The 19,297-nt window shown below is 42.3% G+C and overlaps 1 protein-coding gene across 3 annotated transcripts in view; it reads right to left on the reverse strand.

Annotated features, from left to right (window-relative positions):
* Positions 1–19,297, reverse strand: part of Dnajc6 (DnaJ heat shock protein family (Hsp40) member C6) — a 178,655-nt gene that overhangs the window by 50,475 nt on the left and 108,883 nt on the right. For all 3 annotated transcript variants that reach the window (XM_008831060.3, XM_008831061.3, XM_008831059.3), the window contains 3 exons: positions 8,457–8,607; positions 7,383–7,432; positions 7,140–7,288 (listed from right to left, as the gene is read on the reverse strand). In XM_008831060.3, coding sequence (XP_008829282.1) covers positions 7,140–7,288; positions 7,383–7,432; positions 8,457–8,607 — 350 coding nt within the window. The remainder of the gene's footprint in view (positions 1–7,139; positions 7,289–7,382; positions 7,433–8,456; positions 8,608–19,297) is intronic.

A 19,297-nucleotide genomic window follows, 5' to 3' on the forward strand; every position in this document is an offset into this window, starting at 1 on the left:
GAAGGGAGAGGGAAGAGGGAAGGAGAGAAGGAAGGAGACAGGGAGGGAGGGAGGAAAGAAGAAAATAAAGGGTACTTGTGAGATAGGTATTCTTACTATCTTAGTTATTTTCTATAAGAAAAATTAGTCCAAGGAGAGGTGAAACACCTTGTTCAGGAAAAAGAAGAGTTGGGAAATAAGCCTAAGGTAATCTTTAAAGCTTATGATTTGGGTGTATTATAGGATTTCATCCCAATAAAAATAATAAATTATATGGGCTGTACCATGCTATCCTGTGTATAGTCATTAACAATAGCTCCATTGTGCATGCAAGGTAGTGACAGCTTCAAGTGATGCCTGTATTTTACCAAGATTAAGACATTTGATTCAGCAAAGGGCTGTGTAAATATTCAGCCAGCCTCTGGCTCCCAGTCCAGGAGCTGTTGTCTACTTCCTTATTTCCTGTCTTGACACTAATGTATGGAGGCAGAGGGACAGGTGCAGTATGAGCCATTAGCTCACTCCTCTGCAGCCCCCTCTTCACCGACTCAACTCAAAGCAGAAACAACTAGGAGCAGTGGGGACATCCTCAGTGGACTCTGAAAGGAAAGGGGAAAACACACTGGCTTTTAGTCATGAGCCCTGTTAGAGGCTGGAGTCAATAATACATTTTTCAAACTTTGAGTTATTTCTAAAGGAAAAGATATTCTAAAAATTTGGAAATAATTCACATGAAGAAAGAGTCTAAAAGAATGGCGGGGGGAGATGGCTCAGCAGTTAAGAGCACTGGCATGCAGAGGACTGGCATTGGTTCCCAGCATTCACATGGTGGCTAAAAACCATGTGTAATTCCACTTCCAGGAGACCTGATGCCCTCTTCTGGCCTCCATGGGCATTATATACATGCAGGCCAAACACTCATATACATAAAATAAATGAATCTTTAAAAAATAAAAAAGGAGGCTGGAGAGATGGCTCAATGGTTAAGAGCACTGGCTGTTCTTGCAGAAGACCTGGGTTCGAATCCCAGCACCCACATGGTGGCTAACAACTGTCTGGAACTCCAGTTCCAGGGGATCCAATGACCTCTTCTGTTCACCGTGGGCACTACACAACACAGGTGTACTTACACACATGCAGGCATAACATTCACACATAAAACATTTTTAAAAATGGGTGTGATGGCACACACCTTTAATCCCAGCACTCAGGAGGTAGAGGCAGGCTGATTTCTGTGAGTTCAAGGCCAGCTTGGCCTACATAGTTCCAGGCCAGCTGGGGCTACAGGGAGACCTTGTCTCAAAAAGACCAAATAAATCAATTAATTAAAATGAAATGAATAAAATAAAATGAAAAAGGAACTAGCTGGGCAGCTGGTTTCTATGCTACTAACAGCACTTTCCTGATAGTGTCCTCCTAGGTAGGCAGAGAAGAATGGGCCTGAGAAAACCAGAACACTGGAATAGCATTACTCATATCTTAGAGTGTTGGCAGCAAGGTTACAATACTCATGCCAAGAAATGATTAAAGCAATGGTTCTTCATGTTCTAGGGGCATAGCTACAAACCTGTGCAAAAGCCAAGCACACTCCCCGATACACACAAGGAGGGTAGGGAACATGGATACAGCATTAGCATTGGAGATGATAAAAAAAAAAGGTTTGAATATAGAAAGATGGTTACACCACATTATGCATGCACTTAATGTTACTGAACTGTATACTTGCAAATGGTTAAAATGATAGCCTTAAGGGGCTGGAAAGATGGTTCAATGGTTAAGAACACTGTTTGTTCTTGCAGAAGACCCGAATTTGAATTCCAGCACCCGCATGACAGCTAACAACTGTCTGTAACTCCAGTCCCAGGGGATCCAACAGCCTCTTCTGACTTCCATGGGCATTGCACAACACAGGTGCACTTATCTACATGCAGGCAATACACAAACACACATAAAAAAAGATAGCCTTATGTTGTGTGTGTGTGTGTGTGTGTGTGTGTGTGTGTGTGTGTGTGTGCCATAAAATGGAAGCACATGATTAAGGTCTCTGAAGCCTACTATCAATTGGACTAAATACACAGTGTTTCTGTAAGTCTTTGTGATTCAAAATATTTAGCCTATATGATGCGTCTTATTGGTCTCTGGGGTTTCATTGACAGCATCGGTACTTTTAATCCATCGAGGTGGATATCATCCATGAAGAATCAAAAGATTGACAATATACCTCCCTGGCATTGTAGTGCCTCACTTCCAGTATAAGGTTAGTGCTATGTGTTGTTTTGAGATAACTCCTTCACTTGAGACTGGAACCTAAACAGTATCTTGTCTTAAGTTGACTTCATCCTATCACACATGCAAACACTAAGAAAACTGCTGTGTGACTATTTCATATGATCTCTGTCAAATCATGTGGCTTCAAAGCCTGAAAGTTCATTAAAATACACAAAGTAGAAAGAAAAGTAAAATCTTCCCAAAAGCAGCCTGTCACCATCACTACCACCTGCACCCCAAATACACAACTCTAGAATCAGTGAGTAAATGACAGAGCTCAGGTTTCACACACACAAGCTAGACTCTGTGAGTCTGTAAGTAGCATCAGTCCTGTTAGATCATTTTCAACACTAGCTCTTTTTGGAAAATTCTGGCTACATTTATTAAAATAAGGTTTAGTAGCAGACCTAAACATCCACTAACCTAGAAAGAGGAAGAAATGGTTTTAGTTCTCATGATGGGGAGGATGAGAGCCGAGAAGACTTTTCTATGTAATGCACCAATGTGATGCTAATTAGTTTGCAGAGTTACTGCTAGGGGAGAAGGAGCAAGGGCTTTGGAAAGAGATGTACTAAATCAAAAAGAGCTAAGGTAAAAATACCAAGATTTGGGGACTGTCTTCCTGAAACTGAGGGTTGAGAGAGATGCGCCAGGGAGTCCAGCTCCGTTTTGACCAGCTCTGGAGTTATCTGGGAAGGGTCATGTGTGCAGTACAATCTGTCTTAGGGGAATGAACTGCAAAAGCCTGTGCTGTATGGAAATTCTCCCCTTGACGAAGAAAGACTAACAAAGGCAAGAGTTGGGTGTGTGTGGCTTTTTAGGGAGAAGGCACACCTCATGCAAAACGACTCTGTGTGTGTGTGTGTGTGTGTGTGTGTGTGTGTGTGCATTTGCGCATCCCTGGTTGAAGCACAGACTTGGAGGTGATGCAGGACAGTAAACTGTAAAGCTAGAGAAGCAAGCAGAGGTCTGCTGAAGAAGAACGTCACAGGAACATCCCACTTTTGTTTGCATAGACAAGAAATGTCTTCTCTGTTTTCTCGTATATCAACCTCCTGCTCTCGGGATCAGCTGCTACAGCTGTCTCCCTGCACCGAGCCCTTCCACAGGTTTTATAAGTCTTTGCATTTACTTTAGAATGGCCTGTGTTCTCTCCAACTAGGTTTAAGTGTCTTGAGAACAAGCTCCTAATACTTCTTTTATATCTACAATGTTTAACAATTCTTGGCACATTTGTTCTTTTAAGAAACACTTATTAGTAATGCTGGGTATTCGTCTGTGTATCAAATAAAATAAACATGTTCCCTGTTCTCTTTGGGCGAGAAAGAGCAGCCTGGGGTAGAGGCCAAATATATAATTCCTGGTCCCTTTCATAAATTATGACCAGTCACAAAAGCTTCACTAACAAGTGCCTTTCTTTAAAAATATTTTATAGGGACCGTAGAGAGCACTTGCTGCTCTTCCAGAGGACCAGTGTTCAGTTCTCCGCACCCATGTCGGGAGGCTCATAATTGCCTGTAACTCCAATTCCAGGGGATCCAATGCCCTCTTCTGGACTCCTTTGACACCTTCACTTCCATATGTACAAACCAACACACAAACGCACACATATACACATAATTCTTAAAAATAAATATCTGCCAGGCATGGTGTTCTACACCTTTAATCCTAGCACTTGGGAGGCAGATAGAGGTGGATCTCTTTCGGTTCAATGCTAGCCTGGTCTACATAGTGAGTTGAGGCCAGCCTGGGCTACATAGTGAGACCCTGTCTCAAAAATATTTTTGATAGGGTTTAAGATGGCTTAGAGGATAAAGTGCTTACTGTGCAAGCACAAAGATCTGTATTTGGATCCCCAGCACCCATCATAAATACCAAGTATGGTAGCATGAATCTTAACCCTAGAACTGGAGAGTAGAGAAAAGTGGATCTGGATCTCAGGGGCTTGCTGGCCAGTCAGTCTAATCAAAAGAGTAAGCTCCAGGTTCAGTGAGAGACCTTGTCTCAAAAAAAATAAGGTGAAAAAGCAATTAGGGAAGACATTCCAATGTCAACCTCTGGCTCTCACATGCATCCTTGATGGGTAAGTAACCCAACACAGACACATGCACACTCATGCAATATACCACACACACACACACACACACACATTTATACATGAATGTAGATGTATATATAAAGAGAAAGAAAGAGACAGTGCTTGTGAAGAATACAATTCAAACAGACATCTTCATATGTGTGAATGGTTCTATATCAGTATTATAATAATTTTACTTTCAGAAGGAAACTGCTTGAAACTGTCACAGATATTTAAAGAACAAATGAAAGTTCTATGAACTATTGTGCAAGATGTTCCACTGTTCTTCTGTTATGCAAATAATGGCACTCTCTAAGTCTCCAAACAAGAAGACCCAATTTAACTTGCATGGAGAGCCGAATGTAGCGGCTCACACCTGCAATCCTAGCTCTCTGGAGCCAAATAAGAATGAAAATTCCGTGCTAGCCTGGGCTACACTGCAAGAACCTGCCCCAACAAATAAGCAAACAAGTTGTATTCAATTAGAATACCAAGCCATGTTTTTGTTTGGTGTAAATTCACTTTCTCTGAATTACATAATGGATGGAGTAACAGTTGTAAGGTTGGTTTATTATGCTATGTTTTAAAGGCTTGCACTTTAAAACTCCACTAAAAATGGCAGTGTAGATCCAACCACTTCAAAATTATTTTTGCTTGTTTATTCGCCTATTTGTTTGCTTGTTTATTTTTGAGATAGGGTCTTGCTATGTAGCTCAGGCTGGTCTTAAACTTGCTGTGTAGCCCAGGCTGGCCTTGAAGTTCCTATCCTCCTGCCTCTGCCTCCAAAGTCCTGAGATTATAGACCACACCAGTTTCAAAATGGTTTTTATCAGTGCTTCTCCAAGAGTGATACCCATAGCAATTCTATAAGAAATGCCAGGAAGTTGCTGGAAATGCAGATTCTTGTCCCACTCCTGTCTCATGGGCACAGAAACCTGTGTCTAACAAGCCCTCCAAGCCTTTCTCAAACCCATGGATGTTTGAGACTGTTCTAAGAACATACTGAAAAGGTCCTTAACAAAACTCTCATACCTTGTTCATTATCAGGATAGGAAGGAATTTGGGAGAGCACATGGAACAATGTTCATGTGTGTTGGATAAATGTGGAAACTGAGGCCCAGAGATTATCAACAGCAGCCAGAATCGGGCAAAACATGTTCTAGCATTAAAGTGGCTCCTGGGTATGTGCTACTGATGGTCAGCTATAATTTTGCATATCTGAAACCAAACTTCATTTCTTTTTATACATTTATTTGAGAGACGAGAGAGAGAGAGAGAGAGAGAGAGAGAGAGAGAGAGCACACTTGTGCTAAGGCGCATGTGCAGAAGCCAGAGGATAACTTGTGAGAGTCAGGTCTTTCCTTCCACCATGTGGGTTCTCAGGATTGAACATAGGTAATCAAATTTGGTAGCAAGTACCTTTACCAGCTGAGCCATCTTACCAGCCCCAAATTCCACTTCTTAAATGCCCATGCATAAAAAGCCTTTCTGGTTTATTAATATATCCAGGCAGAGTTGTAGAACCAATCATATCTAAAGGATAAGCCAAAAATACTTAAAGATATTCTTGAGAGAGAAGAAAAAAGCCTTATTTTAAGGAGTAAATCAAACATCCAGGAGTCAAAAGGTTCAGGCATGACTTTAGGTTCAAACTTAGGCTAGCTCCTCCACAGCTCCTTGACCTGAAAGTGGGAATATTTCTCTACCTTATTCAAAGAGTGCCTTTAGAAGGATCATTTTCAAAAAACGATGATCAAGCTTTTCTAGGGACAACAGTCAGCCCGGGCTGATAGTTAGAAATACAAGTGGTGGGTGGCTTGCTAGTTATATGGTCCTGGGAAAGTTATCTTATCTATCTCTCTGAGCTTCCATTCCTCTGCCTCCAGAAAAGACTTATTTTTTTGTTTGTTTGGGATGTTTTGTTTTGTTTTTGAGATAGGGTCTCCCTGCAGCTCCAGCTGGCCTGGAACTCGCTATATAGAGCAGGCTGACCTTGATCTCACAGAGATCCACCTGCCTCTGCCTCCAGAGTGATGGGATTAAAAGCATGCATCATCACAACCTGCCTGGACGCTTAGATTTTGTGCATGGTGGTGCTGCATATAAAGTTCTTGTAACGTGAACATTCTGTAAATGCTGGCCACTGCTCTCACCATTACTAATGTGCACAATAGCATTGTCAAGGCCGGGTGTGGGAAGGCATGCCTATGATCCCAGGAAGAGGGATCTTAGCAAGTTCAAGGCAAGCCTGGTCTACACAAAGAACTCTGAACCAGCCCTGCAGGGCTACACTGTAGGACCCTGTCTCACACAAAAAATTAACAAATAAAACAAATAGTATTACCAATTGTTTTTATATTAGCCTTCATTTGCAGAATGTAAGAGATATATTTTTCTTAATAATGGTATATCCATATGCATCTATCTTCACTGCCTCATACTGACACCCACATAGTAGTAAGGAAGGTCAAAGACATACTTAGTATGACAGAAAAGCAGCAGCCTTCTGACCTATATAGCAGCTCAATCTCGAAGTTGAATCTCATAAACAACCACCAAGTGCTTTGAGCCCCAGCTTCAATGGCATTTCACTAACAGGCACGTGTTCCCGCACGTATCCTCACCCGAGCAAATTCTTCAGACTGTCCCATAGCCATATTGTATGACTAGAAGTGTCCAGAGTTTACAGTTCTTCAGCTCATGTGCCGAATGGCAAGGACCCTGAGGATATCTAAGAGCAGAAACACACTCAACAATACACATGCTGAAGCAACAGCACCTTCAACAATCCTTTCCCAGGGCTACAATTCCTTACCCGACTGTGAAACTTGGCAGTCCGGTAAGACTTGGGTGACAGGTTGTATACTGTGTAGTGGTCAAGATGTCTAGAATCCAAAAAGCTACGAATGTCATCAATCTGATTCCTGAATCCTATGTCAACATTGTCCATAGGAAAGGACATCACTAAGAGAGGTCACAAACAAAGAAAACAGGTTAAACAGGTCTGCTGTCATGATAAGCAACACTTAGGAGCAGCTAATGAGTGCAAGAAACTTACCAATAATTCTGGAGGTGACATAAGTGAAGTCTAGGTCTCCCTTTGTATAGCTAAAAGATAAGAAAGGACACTCGTTAAAGCAATCCAAAGATTTTGCTCTCTATTACTTGAATATCATGAACTGGGACACTTATGTCCAGCAGGCATGTCGTGACTCATCTCAAGCACTTTCCCCACTAGGAAGGCATCACTGAGAGAAGACAGCCCACATCCTCTTGATCCACACCTAGCCTGTGCATCCTGCTGCCCTGAAGACACCCCTTGTAGAGCAGCATCAGTCTCAGAATAGAACTGCTGTGTATGTAGTAACAACCAGGGTTCCAGTCTATCTGCCCACTTGGAACTCTCTCCTCTAATTGTGAGCAGCTAAGAGGCAAGGGAAGACATGAATGAGAAGAAAAAAACGACCCTCTTTCTCCTCCTGCCAACTTCCTCGTTGAGAACCAGAGGAAATAGTAAATTTTATCTTTAAAACATGATTAAAATGTTGATTAATTACTAAATTTGACATTTGAATTTCTGATTCAAAGCTGCATGTTATAGCTGAAAACAACCCAATATCTTTCTAAGTCTTAATAATAAAAGTAATCCATATCATTTTTGTAAGAATTTTAATACAGCGGAATAATAATAAACGTCTCCGATTAGATAAATGTTGAAGGACTAGCAGGACACAACAGTTCTGTTTCAAATACAATCTGCAGACAGCTTGTGCATTATTATCTGATTTAATCCTCAAGGCACTCAAAGACACAAATCCTATCATGGTATAAAAGTAAAGTTCAGAGAATTTATGAATTTGCCTTAGGTCACGCAGAGGGCATCAGAACTCATGACACTTGACTATAGAGCCAGAGAGGGCAACCATTCTACTCTAACATATCAGTGAGCTGAATCCTCCCAGACTTCTTTGTAATTACTGTTTCAATGGCATTTCTCAGTTGATCAGAGTCTATGCAAATTATGTAACAAAAATGATGCTCTCTGAGTCCAGTAAGCAGTTGGCAAGTGACCAGTAACCAGATCTCTTGGGAGCCTGGGTTTTACCAGCCTCATCAGGAAGAATGCACACACCTGGAAACAGATTGGATGACTCTAGAGGATGTGTCTTTGAGGGTGTCTTTCAAGTTGTCCTTCAGGTTACTGAAGAGCCTCCCTGCACCACCTTTCACCATGTCAAAAAGGCCTCCCCCATAGCTGGGCTCCATGTCTGGAGATGAGGCACCTGCCAAGGAAAAGCAGAAGACGTGAGGGCACAGAATGACCACACTGAACATCAATCCCTCTTCATCCTACAACATACACAATTTGGGTGTGTGGGGCAGAGTCCCAGATGTTCTGCTGTCATTACTGGATTATAGCAGTGCTGCTGGCCCCCAGAGAGACCAAGGTAAATCTCACACTGAGTCCTAGGCAGAGGCCTCCAGAGCAGCCACAGCCACAGGTAGCAACTGAGCACTTAAAATACAGCTAGCCAAACTGAGGTGTCTTGTAAGAATGCACACCAATTCCAAAGACTTGGCATATACACAAAAAAACTCAGTATTTTATATTAATTTTGAAATAGTTAAATAATTACATCATTTCAATCAATTTCACCTTTTTAATGTGAATACTAGATTTTTAATTTGATTTACTGTATTTCATTTCATTTTATCTTATTTTCTAGAGAGAGTGCTGCCTTATAGCACAGGCTAAACGCAAGCCCATCATACCTCGGCCTCAGTTTCCTGAATAACTGAGATTACAGGCATGTACAATCATGCTTAGCTTAGAAAATGTTAAATCACCTACATAGCCTATATAAGAGAACCCTAGGAAGGACAGCAGGCTGCTTAAATTTATCTAGGGGGAGCCGACTGCTAGAGACCCAGAACACGCTGTCCCTCACAGCAATAATTCTTGTCCATCATGGCTTTGAGAAGCACATTAGGCCTGGGACTGCATGCTGGCCATTGGAGTTATTTGTCAGACACTTCAAGTTCTCTTCCCTTGTGATTTCGTAAAATGGTACTTTCTGTGGCTAGCTCTAGTCAGCACTACTGATATTTGGGGTCACATATTTCTTGTTGGAGGTACCACCTGCATTGCAGGGTGCCATCATAGGGCTTGGTACTAGCTAGAGTTTTAGAGGCTTTCAGTCCATAGCTTCTGTAAATGGGGGGAAGGGCTTTCTTTTGTGATTTTTTTCCAAACACTAATGAAGTGAGGTAAGTTGTCTTGTGCTTATTGGCCAAAAAAACTGCTTTTTTTTTTTTTAATTTCCAGTACTTCATGCACTCCCACATGACATTTACATATAATTATAAATATATGTTTACAGTGATCCTTCCATCCTGATCACAAAACTTATGGATGCTTTAAACTAATGCCTTATCTCTTTAAAAACGAAGCTCTGTTCCAATTGCAAAGAACAATGAATGCTGGCGAACAGAGAAATGGACACATGAGCAAGCATTAACAATGTCCTTTACTCCCTGGATCCTCCTATATGGCTAGGGCTCTTCTTGGGCCTTTATGATGCTACAATTCTTCACAGTTGGAAATTGTTTATTATTCCTACTGGGGGATGGTGAGACAGGGTCTTAACTGGAAGCCTAGGCTACCCTGGAACACACAGTGTTCCTCCTTCTTCAGCCTCCCAAGTGCTAGAATTATAGGTGTAAAACACCATGCCCTGGCCTATTTCTCCTATTATACAGGTGAAGAAATAGAGGCTCAGAAAAGGGAGGTGGTTCATTTATGATCAGCTAACTAGAATAATTAGCCATTCGCACCTATGTATGTGACTCCAAAGCCTAGCAGAGACTCTGCCTTGCCCCACTACTCTCCAGTCCCACACCAGCCATGATTTCCCCAGCTGTGGCAATCAGGATGGTCCTTTTCTGTCCTATGCACAAGCCCCCTCTCCTGTGTCTTGTGCTCCCCATCTTCCCACTGTATGCCTCTCATATGGCAGCTCTCAGCAGCAGATAGCCCCACAACCAGCACCCCATACATCTCTGCATCAACCAAATAAAGCATTATGTAGGCAGCCTGAGCTCTGCTGACCCCTCTGCTCCACAGCTTGAATGAAAGACCAGGGCCGAAGTCTAACAGCAGCTAGGACTGCACCACAAGCATGAGAAGGCGCTCCTGTGCTCTGCTTCCCTATGAAAGAGGGCAGGTTATCTCCCTTCAAGCACATGCCCATATAAAAAGATGTAGCATCTTTTGATTTTAAATACAATGAGGACAGAGGGGTTACAAGCATGCATAACCATACTTAGCTTAGATAGTAGCATACTTAGCACATAAAATGTGCTCTGCCTGCACAGCTTCCCGAGATACACTTCTCAGAGGGGATGTCAAATTCATTATCTAGATATCCTGCTGCCTCTCAGTTTCATGCTGGAGCAGAACCCTGAGGTCCCTACCTATTAAAAAGATATAAATGTCCTTGATTATCTAAAATTCACTCCCAGTCTCACTGTCTGCTCATTAGAGCCTTAGACTCCTGCAGAAACCAAAATGACTTTCCAGAGCCCATCTGTAGCCTCCATACACCCAAACTATGTCACACAAGCCATTACACAAAAAAAGAGAAGAGGGACACCGTGTGGTTTCGCCCTAATGGCTAATTTAGGTGGGTCGAACTTTTCCTGATGAGCTACACCAAATGCCAAAAATGCAGGTTCTACAAAGAGTATTTTGCCTCAGCTAGCTGAAAGAAAGGAGAGGCTTCAAAACCGACTGAGCACAGAATTAAATCAGGAAGTGAGAATGCAGAAGAAAACAATGATCACAGTAGATCCGGGCGAGCCGGCTCTGGCCTGTGAGTCAAATCCATCTGATTGCCTGTTTCTGTACAGCCTGTGAAACAGTGATCACTTTCATATTTTTTAACTGCTGGAAAAGTGAAAAGAAGAATGATAGTTCATGTCACGGGATAATTATGTGTAGGCTGAATTCCAATGTCTAGAAGTAAACTTTGATTAGAATACAGGGCTGGAGCATAGCTCAGTGTTGGAATGCTGTCTGGTCTGTGACTGCCTCCGTGCTGCAAAGGTGAGCTGAGACGCTGTGGCACACCTTATGGTCCACAGAAACCAAAGAATTTACCAGCCGGCCCTTCATAGCATTTCCCAACCTCTGCATTAGATTGTCTAAGCCATTTGCATTCTTAGGACTGCAAAGCTAGCCATGTCCACACCTAAGTGCTGCCCAGAGGAAACACACTTCCTGGGATCCTCAGGGATCCGAGGGCTTAAGAGGGTAAGGTGGAGAGGTGAGAAAATGCCAGCTAAGAAAGGCCCAGGTACTCTACCTCTCAGGCTCCAAGCAGATTCTTGTCATTGACATCTTGTCATTTTAAAACCTAAGCCCACTGGAAACTAATGTCAGAGCCCCACCCTGCCCCTATGTCATTCTTAAAGATGTCACAAACAAGCTTCCTTGGAAATTCTTAGCATTTAGAACAGCATCTTATCCTTTCCAAGTTATGGGACCTATATGTAGATTGCCTGACCAGTTCTTACAACGTTGCTGTCTTCTAAGAAAAGATCTTGTTGCTCATTGGTCATTATCTTCATTGACCTTCAATTCAAAAAAGACTGGCAGGGAGCTGGAGAGATGGCTCAGCAGTTACAAGCACCGGCTGCTCTTGCAGAGGACCTAGGTTCGGTTCCCAGCATCCACATAGTAGCTAACAACCGAATGTAACTCTAGCAAGGGAATCTGACGCTCTTCTGTCCTCTGCAGGCAATGCATGACACGGGTGCACTTACATACATGCAGGCATGCTACTCATACACATGAAATAATTTTTTAAATTAATTTAAAATTCAAGAAAGATGGTGACTGGAGAGATGGCTCAGTGGTTAAGAGCACTGACTGCTCTTGCAGAAGACCCAGGTTCAATTCCCAGCACACACATGGCAGCTAACAACTGTCTGTAATTCCAGTTCCAGGGGACCCAACACCCTCTTCTGACTGCCATGAGTACTGCATGACATACATGCAGGCAATACATTCATACACATAAAAAAAAAATAAACAAAATATTTAAAAAATTCAAAAAAGACTAGAGGTGATTCACTGGCCATTTGGAACACAGATCCTTCAGAAGGCCAACATAAATGTTGAATCTAGTCCTAACTGCTTCACTGTGCCCAGAACAGTAGGAGAAGCAGGTGCGGCTGCTCTCCATAAGCATGATTATCCATTCATTACATTAGCATAAGACACTGAGGAGCACTGGGGAAAAGGGAAAATGCCAATGAGGGCTTCACAGCCCACAGTGCACAGTATTGTCCCACACAGGCTTACACTGCTCGCACAGCATGCACCTGTCACAGGTACCCTAGACTGTGTGCAGTCTCATTCAGCAAGTCCTAAGAAGACACACTTCCATACAGTACTGTCATCGAAAGATAGAGTGCAAAGTTTTAGAGGAAAGATAGAAGATGTTGATCAAGGTATGGCTTTGAATAGCAATATTGTTCTAGTTTGATCTCTGTTGCTATGATGAAACACTCTGACCAAAAGCAACTTGGTAAAGGAAGAGTTTATTTGGGTTACACTTTCAAGTCATAATCTATCACTGAGGGAAGTCAAGGCAGGTGCTTGGAGCAGAAACCATGCTTGTTGGAGCACTCTCTAACTTGTTCTCGGGCCTGTGCCCTGCTAGCTTTTGTACACAGCCAGGCCTGCCTGCCTAGGGATGGTGCTGCCCACAGTGGCTGGGCCCTCCCACATCAACCATCAGTCAAGCCCCACAGACTTGTTCATAAGCCAATCTAATCTAGGCAATTTTTTAGTTGAGGTTTCCTTCCCAGGTGACTCTAGGTTGTGCCAAGCTGACAGTTTTGACACCAGGACAAAGAGGTTAAAATGATGTAATTTTTAAAATTTTGTGTATGTGCAGGAGTGTGTGTACATGGTGGAGGGTACACAGATGCAACAGTGTTCTAGTGGGGGGAGGGTCAGAGGACAATCTGGGAGTCAGTTCTCTCCCAAGGGTCCCAGGGATTAAACTCAGGTCATAAAGTTTAGTGGCAAGCACCTTCATCCACTGAGTCATCTTGCCAGTCCTACAAATTATGTACTTTTAATAGTAAAGGAATTGGTTAAGTATTCCTAATTACTATGTAATAATTATAATTAGCTCTTAAATATATATGTATATAGATTTAACTATAGGAAAATGAAAAATGGGATACAAAACATATACATAATTTGTAAGAGAAAAACAGTATAGAGGATTAATTCAGAAGTTTGATATATTTTGATTTTTTTTTTCTTGAGACAAGGTCTTACATAGTCCAGACTGTCCTATAGCTGAGGATAACCTTGAACTCCTTCCAGATCCCCCTGCTTCCACTTCCCCAGTTCTGGGATTATAAGCATGTGCCACCACACTCAGTTAAGAAGATATGGTCAACAAAAGACAATAACAACAATAACCCAAACTTATGAAAGCCTTTTAGGTACCAGACACAGATCTAAATACCTAGCATGAAGCAACGTGTTCAATTTCACATCACTCCAAAGATGATTCCACTGCTCTCCCCATTCACAGAGAAAAGCAGAAGCACAGGCCCATCAATCATTCACCCAAGGACCCACAGTTGGTGAGCTACAATTCATAGTCAAGGCAAATTGTTTCAGAGCCCAGGCTTTTTACCCACTACATTTTCAAATTAGTTACAGCAATTACATATAATTATATCTTGGAAAATTACAAGTGATTTTTTTCTATTTATATGACTAGATTTTCCATATTTTCTACAACTTGTAGCTTTACTGTTAAAAACACATAAAATAAGTACAATAGCCAAGTGCTATGCTACTACAGTTCAGTGTGGGCTTCCTAAAGAGCTGTGGAGCCCCCCTGCCTCTGAATATGATTCGCCAGCCTTCTAGTCACAAAGTCTTCTCAGCTAGCCTTAGAGAAGCAGCCAAATGCTGATCACCAGTCCTCTAGTGGCACATGTGGCTCTCTAACTCTAAGAGGGCTGGGATTTGTCAGGCGCATCCTTCTGTCCTAGACTCACTTTAAGGCCTGACAGCCTATTGCTTCATGGATATAGTTCACCTGATGCTGGTGTAAATTCCAGGGTATTAAAGCTGGGGAAGTGATGGCAGAGGACACTTGGCAACAGTCACAGGTCTGGGGGTATCAGCTTTCCTTAGTGGGTCCTCTGGGCCACCACAAAGACATTTCCACAGATCATCACCTGTCTTCTTTATGGGAAAAACTCTGTCATGTGGTTCTAATACCTGTTACTACTCAGCTTGTGGTAAGCCTGACAAAACAAACTTTGTTAATAAGACCTGGCAATTCTCATTCTTCTGCATCAGGGACATCTTCCATGTGATTTTTAAAAATGTTTTGTGATGAAGCCGGGCGTGGTGGTGCAAGCCTTTAATCCCAGCACTCGGGAGGCAGAGGCAGGCGGATCTCTGTGAGTTCAAGGCCAGCCTGGTCTACATAGTGAGTTCCAGGACAGCTGGGGCTACAGGGAGACCCTGTCTCAAAAAGACCAAAAAAAATTGTTTTGTGATTCTTAAAAATATCATCTGACATCTATAAAGTGGACAGTTGTAGGAGAGAGACCCTGACCTCAGGTGGCTGTGGAGATGTACCACCAGCTCCTGCCTCCTGAGTGTGTCATACCCTCTCACAAAGCTTGGACAAGGGTAAGGAACCAATGTCATAGCCACAAGAGGCTTCCTCATCCTGGGGTAACAGATTTCTCAGTCCTTGACTTAGGGCCTTGACAGGCCACATGGGGCATAATAACTAGCTTTCCTCTTAAAGAGCCCACTGCCTTGGCTTCCAGAATTATCTTTCCATATTCAGCCTATACCAGGGAGCTTTCAAGGACAGAAGATGGACTCTGGGGAAAGATGTCTTAAAACTGAAACTTGATTTTTCTGCTTAAGATCTATGTGACCTTGAGTTTATCATTATATTCCTCCAGGCTTCCTTATCCCTCTTAAACTGAACCAATTAAGAACAAAAACTGTCCTACATGCCTCTCGGCATCAACAGGATCAAATGAGACCACATCTAATAATGATTTTTTAAGTAGTGAGAACTTTTTATATGAGCAGGAATTTTAATTTTTATTCTTAGAATTTCAGCAGTCATAGCAAACGATCCCAGGAATTGTCTGCAATAGAATGCTCAGAAAGTACATGTGTCCAGTGGCACGAAATAAAAGTTTACCACATACACACAAATAAATAAATAAAAGTGTTTGGGGGTTAGGAGTTGGGTTGGGGATGAGACAAAGCCAACAGTGTTAAAAGATTGGCTTCATATCAGTCAGAATTGTGTGGGATCCTGCTTCTGCACTGGATGGATGTACAGCCTAAAGCTGCTAAGCAACAAGTCGAAGTCCTGATCTCCTTACCTGCAGAAGGGAAGCACAACTTCACATGCAGTTGTGGAAGGATTACATAAGCCAAAGCTCTGCAGAACTCCTAGCATAGCATCTGCCATATTGTGACCACTTCATGACAGCTAGCAGAGGCCATGGATACAGCAAGGAGGAAGTAATGGCAAATGCACCAGCCTCCCAAAGGGCTGCGTTGTTCACTTTCACAATTAGCACAGCCAGGCTGGAGACAGATACAAGGGAGGGCTCTCTGGAGCTTCTGGCCATAGTATGTGTAAAGTTTTCACTGTGTGAGTTCAAAGTTGAAAATGTTTAACAGGGGTGGACCTCTGTATCTCTGAGGTGTCAACTTTCCATATTGAAGAGATCTGATGTCTGGTGTGGGGACCTACTATAAGCTATGAGCAGAGGTATGATTCAGATGCACACAGATTTGACACACTGGTCTTTTATATACTTCAGGACTTCTGGGTTATTTGGTTCACAGTGTAGGTCACACTGGTCAGCAGCATCCCTGGGCAGGTCTAGTGACTGCTCAACAGACCCAGATGAAAGACTCAGGGGCTTATGGTGCATCCAGCCCTGGCAGGCAAGGGCCCGGAGCATTGGTGCTCAGGATTGAGGCCTTTTGGAGTCAGGCTGGGTAGAAGGAACAGGTGTGAATCAATTTAATGAGCAAGTTGCTATAAGGGTCTGCTTCTATTCCTTATATTCAACACAAAAATGGAGACTATTTAGCTGGCAACAAGAACATTCTTTGAAAATATCCAAAAATCAACAAGAAAAAAAATGGTAATTAGTGATAATTCATGTTATACACCCTGGTAAGAAGTTATAATATGCATATGTATATATGTTATCTCAACTATTAACTATTTTATTTTGCTATACATACCATAACATCCACATATATACTATTTCTGCACTCATTTGTCAGGTCCTTGGCAGGAACAGCTCTGAATTACTTGCCTGTGTCCCAGACAGTCCTTTCCCAAGCTGCATAAGCATGGGAGAATTATAAACCCAAAGTCTCAAAGAATTTAAAAAGTATAGGAATAGGGGCTGGAGAGATGGCTCAGCAGTTAAGAACACTGGCTATTCTTGCAGAAGACCCGGGTTTGAATCCCAGCACCTACACGGCAGCTAACAACTGGCCGTAACTCCAATTCCAGGGGATCGACAACCGCTTCTGTCCTCCTCCGTGGGCATTGCACAATACGGGTGCACTTGCCTACATGAAGGCAATACACACATACACATAAAAAAATAAATAAAATATTTTTTTAAGTATAGGAATGAATTACATGCTTCCCTAAGTTTCCTCAGTTCTAAAATTCTTTTATGATATAATCATTATATAAAGGCTTTTTATTAAGCAAATACTCTAACCTAAGCACTCTGTTAAGCAGTTTCTATAGACTAGATTCATGCTGTACTGTCGGGAGCCGCTAATCATGGAGCTGTGTCAGGCTTGTTTACTGAGTGTGTGTTGTGCACACCAGTATCTAATCTGCCTTATCAGGAGGAATATGTTTATATGGAGAGCCTCACAACACCTGACCTTGAGGCAATAGTGGAAGCCTTTGATCTGACCGCTCCCTGACCCTCAGATACAGGTGGGGAAAAACAGCAGTTGTAACTAATTGAGTTCTTCTGTATAAAAAGGCAGAACTGAACTAAATGGGGGCTGCAGTATTTACTGTGAGCCCTCCCAAGAAGTATCTTTTCTGTCTCCTTTCCTTTCTTTCAATCCTCACTCCCCCTTTCAGGTACTGTCCATTTTGGCCGGCTGGCACCGGCACTGTACATAGTGGCAGGTGAGGATACTGGGCTGCTGTGAAGTGCAAGATCTAGAGGAGAGATGACAGAGATGGCATGGAGGAGACCTGGTCTTCACTCAGCTAGACAGAGAATGCAACCAAATGTTTCCAGTGCCTCTCACCCTTCAACTTCCCACCTGCATCCCTTTTCTCCCAGAACCCACTGAACCTGAGAACCCAAGAGGCAGGGATTTCATGAAATTCACATATAAAACTAATATTTGATGAGAAAGCCAGGGGAAAAACTTGATCTTAAAACAGATAGGAAGAGCTAATTAAGAAACCAGTAGTAGCTACTCTTTCCCAAAGGGTCCACAATACCTGGAAACAAAAAGATAAGAGTAGAAAGAATGAAAAATATATTGAGGATGAAAACCACACTGAGCCAAAAGCTAGAAATAAGACTACAGCTGCCAATCCAAATTCTACTCATAAAGTCCCATAAGAAGCAATGCACAAGGGACGTCAGTCTGAGCACAGTCAGCAGGCAATTTAAAAAGCTCAAAGAAATAGATCCGAAAACGCTCCTGATGTTGGAATTAGCAAATATATACTTTAAATCTCATAAATATCTTCAAAGATCTTAAGAAAAAGTAGTGTTTAAAAAGGGATAGAGGGCTGGAGAGATGGCTCAGCAGTTAAGAACACTGGCTGCTCTTACAGAGGACCCGGGTTCAATTCCCAGCACCCACATAGTGGCTAACAACCATCTGTAACTCCAGTTCTAGGCAATCCAATGTCCTCTTCTGTCCTCTGCAGGTACTGCAGACACAGTGCACTTATATGCATGCAGGCAATACAATCATACACATAAAATAAAAATAATAAATAAAAAGTAATGAGAGAGAGATTCTAGAATTGCAAAGAAGAAAATAGTAAATGAAAATTTTGTTAAATCAACTTGAGGATAGACTTGAAGGCCAGTCACAGTGGCAGTGGTGGAACATGCCGTAATCTCAGCACTTGGGAGGGCAAAATAATAGGATCATGAGTTCATGACCAGCCTGAGCTGCATCACAAAACCCTGTCTCAAAAAACATAGATTGGAAACTTCGAAAGAACAAGTTTTACAGTAAACTCACAGACAGGTACACAGAAATTTTCTCATCTAAAAGACAGTGAAAAAAATTGAAAAAATTCTTACTGACCATGAGACATCAAGTAAGTATAGTCCAAAAAAGGAAAGGGAAAAGAAAATTGACAAAAAAAATGAATATTTCTAAGATTTGTTGAAGAAAAAATTACTTTAAATCAGGGTCTGTCATCCAGGAGTGGGGGCACATACCCGTAATCCCAGCATTTGGGCACTTGCGCACTGTCTGAGGAAGGAGAGTTTCAGGCAAGCCTGGGCTACACGGTGAGACACTGTCTCAAAAAAATTTTTTTTCAACATTAGAACTTAGGCCTATTGACATCCAGGGCAGGTTCACTCACTGCTATGACGGCTAGCATGAACACTGTGCAGCCCTGGCCTATTGTGAACACTTTGCAGTCCTGGCCTAGCATGAACACTGTGCAGTCCAGGCCTATGGTGAGTCTAGGTGACAACGGGAGGCTCTTCCAAGGAAGGGAAGGGAGAAAGGGGAAGGACAGTAGAAAGACACTCAACAAATCTACATAACATAAACACAAAGAACCACCTCAGACACACCAGAGTCAAACTGTAGAAACCAGGACTGATGCAGAAATCTTGGTATATGATAGAGATAAA

Source organism: Nannospalax galili, unplaced genomic scaffold (genome assembly GCF_000622305.1).
Source record: "Nannospalax galili isolate Female #2095 unplaced genomic scaffold, S.galili_v1.0 scaffold553, whole genome shotgun sequence".
Lineage (NCBI taxonomy): Eukaryota > Metazoa > Chordata > Mammalia > Rodentia > Spalacidae > Nannospalax > Nannospalax galili.